The 6,000-nt window shown below is 40.3% G+C and overlaps 1 protein-coding gene across 1 annotated transcript in view; it reads left to right on the forward strand.

Annotated features, from left to right (window-relative positions):
- Positions 1-2,649, forward strand: part of POLD1 (DNA polymerase delta 1, catalytic subunit) — a 141,103-nt gene extending 138,454 nt beyond the window's left edge. Inside the window, exon 27 of the mRNA XM_073570976.1 lies at positions 2,060-2,649. Within this exon, the coding sequence (XP_073427077.1) occupies positions 2,060-2,156 (97 nt within the window). The 3' untranslated portion in view covers positions 2,157-2,649. The remainder of the gene's footprint in view (positions 1-2,059) is intronic.
- Positions 2,650-6,000: the final 3,351 nt, after the last annotated feature.

Genomic DNA, 6,000 nt, shown 5'->3' on the forward strand with positions numbered 1-6,000 from the left:
AGCTTCTTTTTCCAAGGTCCATGTATGTTACACGTTGGTAGGGCTTGTATAGAGCAGACTCCGGAGCATCATTTACAATGGAGGCCGGCTGAGTTATCCAGCCAGCACCTGCCTCTCATAGCTGTGATTGGAGATATTTAATAGACACAATCCTTTCTTATTGCCAGTTGCCCCATGTGATTGCGGAGTGTCATTGGGTTGATATTGGCCCCTGCCCTACCTCCTTTGTACTCTTATAAAGCACAGCTTTCATCTCTATATACTGCAATACCAATGTATCGTAATGTATAGTGCAATCGATCACTGGATCAAGTCCCCTTAGGGAACTACAAAAAACGTAAAAGATAATGAACATTTATAAAAAATATTAAATATGAAAAAAAAAACTTGGAATCAATCCCTTTTCAAATGCTAAAATAAAAAATAAGCCTATTTAATTTAAAGTATAACATTATTTAACCAGCACCTTAAAGCAAAAGACAAATCAAAACGCCAGAATTGCTGTTTTTCGATTGTTGCACCTCCCACCAAAAAGATAACAAATGTACCACAGAATAATACCAATATATACTGCAGGTCGGTATATATTAAAACTATCCTTCACACAACTACATTGCCGGAAAAATGAAAAAAGGGTTTGGGGGTTTTTTTGGGGTGGGTAGGGGAGAAGGGTGAAATTTCATTTTTTTTTTTAATTAGCATTTCACTGACTTGGATTTTTTTTTCTATTTTTCAGTAAATGAAAGTAGTAAGATGAATGGTGTCTTTGAAAACAAAATCTCATATGGCTATGTAGACGCAAAAAAAAAATGTTATTGCTCCTTAGATGAGGGGTAGGAAAAGTGAATCGGGAAGGGGTTAAATGGGTTTTCTTGCGGGCCTACCAGCTATGTGATTGAGTATATTACCTGTCCAGCAGTTGGGGTGTTAGGTGGGGAAAATATAATGCAGCGGTAAATACATGGTACGTTTCGAATGTTACGCTTGCAAATAAAAGAATGTGAACCCTCATAGCAAAGATATTCGCAGAAGAAAAATATGTTTCATTGCGGGAATAAAAATGTCATGAAATAAAATTAATATCACCCAGGACGGATGCTGATTTATTGACCTGAGATAGGTGCAGTCATTGACTCCTCGTTCAGTGCTTCACCTTTGTCATAACACAAGGTGTGTCGACAGGTGACCCTGTGGGCTTTCAAGGCTGGTAGCATATACAAAGTCAGGCATGGTGGCATTCTTTACTGGGTTGCAGAATGATGGTCATATTTTTCCAATGGGTATTAAAGACCGAAGCCGAAATATTGTAACTAATATTCTCAATGAAGAGCTTTTCTTCTCCAAAATTTTAGAAAAACCCATAAATATAGATAGCTGTATTGTTTTTTAATATTCAAATTGACCATTTTTGATTTGTTGTGGTCTCCTGCCTCAGTAATTGTAACTGAGTGACAACCATTCATGACCATAACATGGCTCATAAGTTGGCATCCCTTACCTTAGCCACAAACACACACCTTCTGCGTCTAGGTGACCTGGATTGGAAGGAAAAATATACTGTATTGTGAGAGGAACATCTGTGTGAGGACAATCGTGTGGTCTAAATCTGGCTATATCCATGAGATAGGTGACGGATAAACGTTTGTTCGGCAGACCGTCATCTCTTTTGAATCTCCCATACACGAGTGGTCAGCTTTGTTGACCGTTCCAGTGTTTTTCACAAGGCGAAAGCTGCTGCCAAATGACTTTGGCAGTGGCTTGTTTAGACTGAAAACCAACAGCCCAAGCATCATATGTTGGGGGAGAGTTGTGAGACTATATGGCACCAAGCAACGGACCAGATAACTTTTGGCTTCCAGCAAATGTCTTGAGCAATGTGGGGGCAAATCCAGTCCTCAGGGGTAGGAAAGCTGTCCCAGCAGTGATAACAACTAACCATAATAATCAAAGTATCAATCACCCTTGGACATTCCACTTTGTCCCTCATTCAACAGAAATCCAGAAAAATTCTAAACGCTATGTTTTCTATCCTTGTAAATCCTTCTGCTTTGCTTCACAGTCGTGACTGCCCGATATTCTACATGAGAAAGAAGGTACAAAAGGACCTTGATGACCAGGAGAAGCTGATCCAGCGATTTGGACCTCCTGTTTGGTAACCACCATTACCCTCGTGTGAGAACCAAAAGCACAGGCTTGAATGACTATAATATTGAGCCAAACGTTTGCATCCATAAGCTTCCTCTTACATGAACTTCCTCCAGATATAAAATATAGGTCTTTCTAATCTCCGAGTGCCAGACTTTAGCAAATGGCAAATCTCAGCATTTGGTTACTTTCTGCACTCCTCAAGATGTCCATGACGTGAACAAATCATAAGCTGGTTTGAAGGTCTTGTATGAGTCGAGGATCCTTCGGACACAATCGACTCTTGGGTTTTTCACTTGCATCGGTGTAAGCAGCCTCCGTCTGTAACCGATGACTGATATTGCGGACTGTCTTTATTGTCATTCTGATGGAGGACCTACTTTCCAATGAATGAGATGAGTTAACGACTCTCTGTTGGATTTTTTTTTTCCGTATAGTTCTGGATTTATTTTGCCTTTTGTAATGTTTTATACAAATATTGAATAAAAAATAGTTGTGACTTTATTTGTTACTTGTTCTTTTCGTATTAACGAGGCAGAGCTATGGAAACTAATTTCAAATTTGTGTCTGATTCTTTCATAAGACATAATGAAACTTGGTTTTGGTGTGGTCACACTTAAAAGGTGCAAGAGGACAACATTTTGCGGTGAGTGATACTCTCATAGTAGAAGCAAAGTTATTTAATACGAGCACTCGATGTGTTTCTATATTTCTCTATTATTGGTTTTTAGTTCTCAAGGCAATGATCATCATGTCCAGAACATGGTTTGTACTGCCATTAATGTTACATGTTTTGCCATTGATGTTCTGTAGAAATGCATTTAATATGTGCTCACCTTGTCTTGGTTCTGCTGCAGAGCTTATTCTTAGTAAAAACAAAAAAAAACATAGAACTTATTCATGTGGAGTACAGATGATGGCAGTGATGGGATCAGCTCCTGTCTCCTCCTCTGTGTCTTCTGCTTATCACGACCATCTACTACAGCAGCTTCTCTCCAGAGTTAGTGACACATAGAAGCTAAGCTGAGGAGTAAAAGGAGATGGATGTTTCTGTTTGAACACGCTGTTGCTGAAAAAGTAGTCATTCCATCACTGCCATCAACTGTACTTCATACTGATATAAGTGCGTTTGAAGGCGGCGAATAGACAGGAGCAAAGCGGGGGGGGGGTAAGCAACTTATATGGAAAAAATTTTACAGGAAGGAAGACAAAGCCTTTAATAAAGTGATTTGCAAAGTTTCATAACTTTCGATATTGGACAAAATTATTTAAAAAAAAATAAATGAAAATTTAGTTACTCTTTAAATAAAGTTCACACTTCAAAAAAAAAAAAAAAAATTCTGAAAGTTTAAATAGACTCTTAAAGGGAATATGTCACGACCAAAACCCTTAAAGGGAATTTGTCATGCGATTCGCGCTGCCCAAACTACGGCTTTTTTTTCTCTGACGATCCCATAGTGAGACACCTGTCAGTCATCGGGGGTTAGTCTCGTCCCTGCCTATGTTTGGATCTTCAAACTATATTTTATTTCATTCTCTACCTCTTTCAGTAATTAAAAGCTAATCTTAGAAGGAAAAAAACCTGGGCCCTTTACACCGCTTAAAAACTTTGTCTCGGAAGCTTTTTCTTTTTTTAAGTCGAAAAAAACCCCAAAACCCTATGTATAAGGCCGAGCGGCCTCCTGCCCTGGGGGGGGGAGGCATTCCTTCCGTGCAGTGTGTCAGATAAGTTAATCTGTTTCCTTGCAGATGTTGTCTGCAGATTTACAAGGATGTGTGCTTTGTCCGTATTGCAGAATACTCTTTATTTTGTAATATCCACTGAGCATATGTTGGCCGCTTGCAGCAAACAACTTGTGCCACACTGCAGACTTCACTTGGTTCACCTCTTGCAAAGTCAGCTCAGCGGGAAACATGTATCCAGCGCGTTAATGACTGTAAAGTCACACTTACCTGCACATTATTTGCATTGTTAGTTGCACTTGACGGCAGAAGAAGGAACATCTGCAGACCTGGCTGAAAAGTCTGGGGAAGAGCTACTAGTCCTGTGTGTGAAGATTAATGGGGGGTGGGGAGGACAGTTTGGTATGGCGGCCTTAGTAATTTCACGCTGGACGGAACGCAGCGGACTACGGCACGGGGCAAGCGCACAATGTTTTAGGAATACGGTTCACATGGAACTTGACACCTGGGCTCTAGTTCTTGATGGTGTAAAAACACTTAAAAAAGTTGCAAAGTTTTGTGCAACCTAGCGTTGCACAAAAAGTTTAGCAACTTTTGCCATTTTCACAACCGTTTTGCGCAAAATGGGCACAGCCGAGGCCAGTCATGGCCATAAAATTCAGCAGTAATGGAGGCATGTTCTATGCCAGAAGTGATAATCTGAGTCATAGCATTTATGGTAATTAAGGAGGTGTGCGGAATTATTCCATTTGGTGCATCTGACTCAAAAACGGCCCTTCTTTAAGGGTAATCTGTTACAAGGTTTTTCTATGTGTGTGTGTGTGTATATTTATATACAGTATATACACACTACCATTCAAAAGCTTGGAGTCACCCAGACAATTTTGTGTTTTCCATGAAAACTCATACTTTTATTAATCAAATGAGTTGCCAAATGAATTTAAAATCTAGTGAAGACATTGACTAGGTTCGAAAAAAAGATTTTTATTTGAAATAATAATTTTCTCCTTCAAACTTTGCTTTCATCAAAGAATGCTCCCTTTGCAGCAATTACAGCATTGCAGACCTTTGGCATTCTAGCAGTTAATTTCCTGAGGTAATCTGGAGAAATTTCACCCCATGCTTCCAGAAGCCCCTCCCACAAGTTGGTTTGGCTTGATGGGCACTTTTTGCGTACCATATGGCCAAGCTGCACCCACAACAGCTCAATGGGGTTGAGATCTGGTGACTGCGCTGGCCACTCCATTACAGAGAGAATACCAGCTGCCCTTTTCTTCCCTAAATAGTTCTTGCATAATTTGGAGGTCTGCTTTGGGTCATTGTCCTGTTGTAGGAAGAAATTGGCTCCAATCAAGTGCTGTCCACAGGGTATGGCATGGCATTGCAAAATGGAGTGATAGCCTTCCATATTCAAAATCCCTTTTACCTTGTACAAATCTCCCACTTTACCAGCACCAAAGCAACCCCAGACCATCACATTTCCTCCACCATGCTTGACAGATGACGTCAGGCACTCTTCCAGCATCTTTTCAGTTGTTCTGCATCTCACAAATGTTCTTCTGTGTGATCCAAACACCTCAAACTTGGATTCTTCTGTCTATAACACTTATTTCCAATCTTCCTCTGTCCAATGTCTGTGTTCTTTTGCCCATATTAATCTTTTCCTTTTATTAGCCAGTTTCAGATATGGCTTTTTCTTTGCCACTCTGCCCTGAAGGCCAGCATCCCGGAGTCGCCTCTTCACTGTAGAAGATGTTCACACTGGCGTTTTGCGTGTATTATTTAATGAAGCTGCCAGTTGAGGACCTGTGAGGTGTCGATTTCTCAAACTACAGACTCTAATGTACTTGTCTTGTTTCTCAGTTGTGCAGCCGGGCCTCCCACTTCTCTTTCTACTCTGGTTAGAGCCTGTTTGTGCTCTCCTCTGAAGGCAGTAATACCCACCGTTGTGGGAAATCTTCAGTTTCTTGACAATTTCTTGCATGGAATAGCCTTCATTTCTAAGAACAAGAATAGACTGTCGAGTTTCACATGAAAGTTCTTTTTTTCTGGCTATTTTGAGAGTTTAGTGGAACCAACAAATGTAATGCTCCAGATTCTCAACTAGCTCAAAGGAAGGTCAGGTTTATAGCTTCTCTAATCAGCCAAACTGTTTTCAGCTGTGCTAACATA

Source organism: Dendrobates tinctorius, unplaced genomic scaffold (assembly GCF_039654945.1).
Source record: "Dendrobates tinctorius isolate UK_male_01 unplaced genomic scaffold, ASM3965494v1 ptg000028l, whole genome shotgun sequence".
Classification (NCBI taxonomy): domain Eukaryota; kingdom Metazoa; phylum Chordata; class Amphibia; order Anura; family Dendrobatidae; genus Dendrobates; species Dendrobates tinctorius.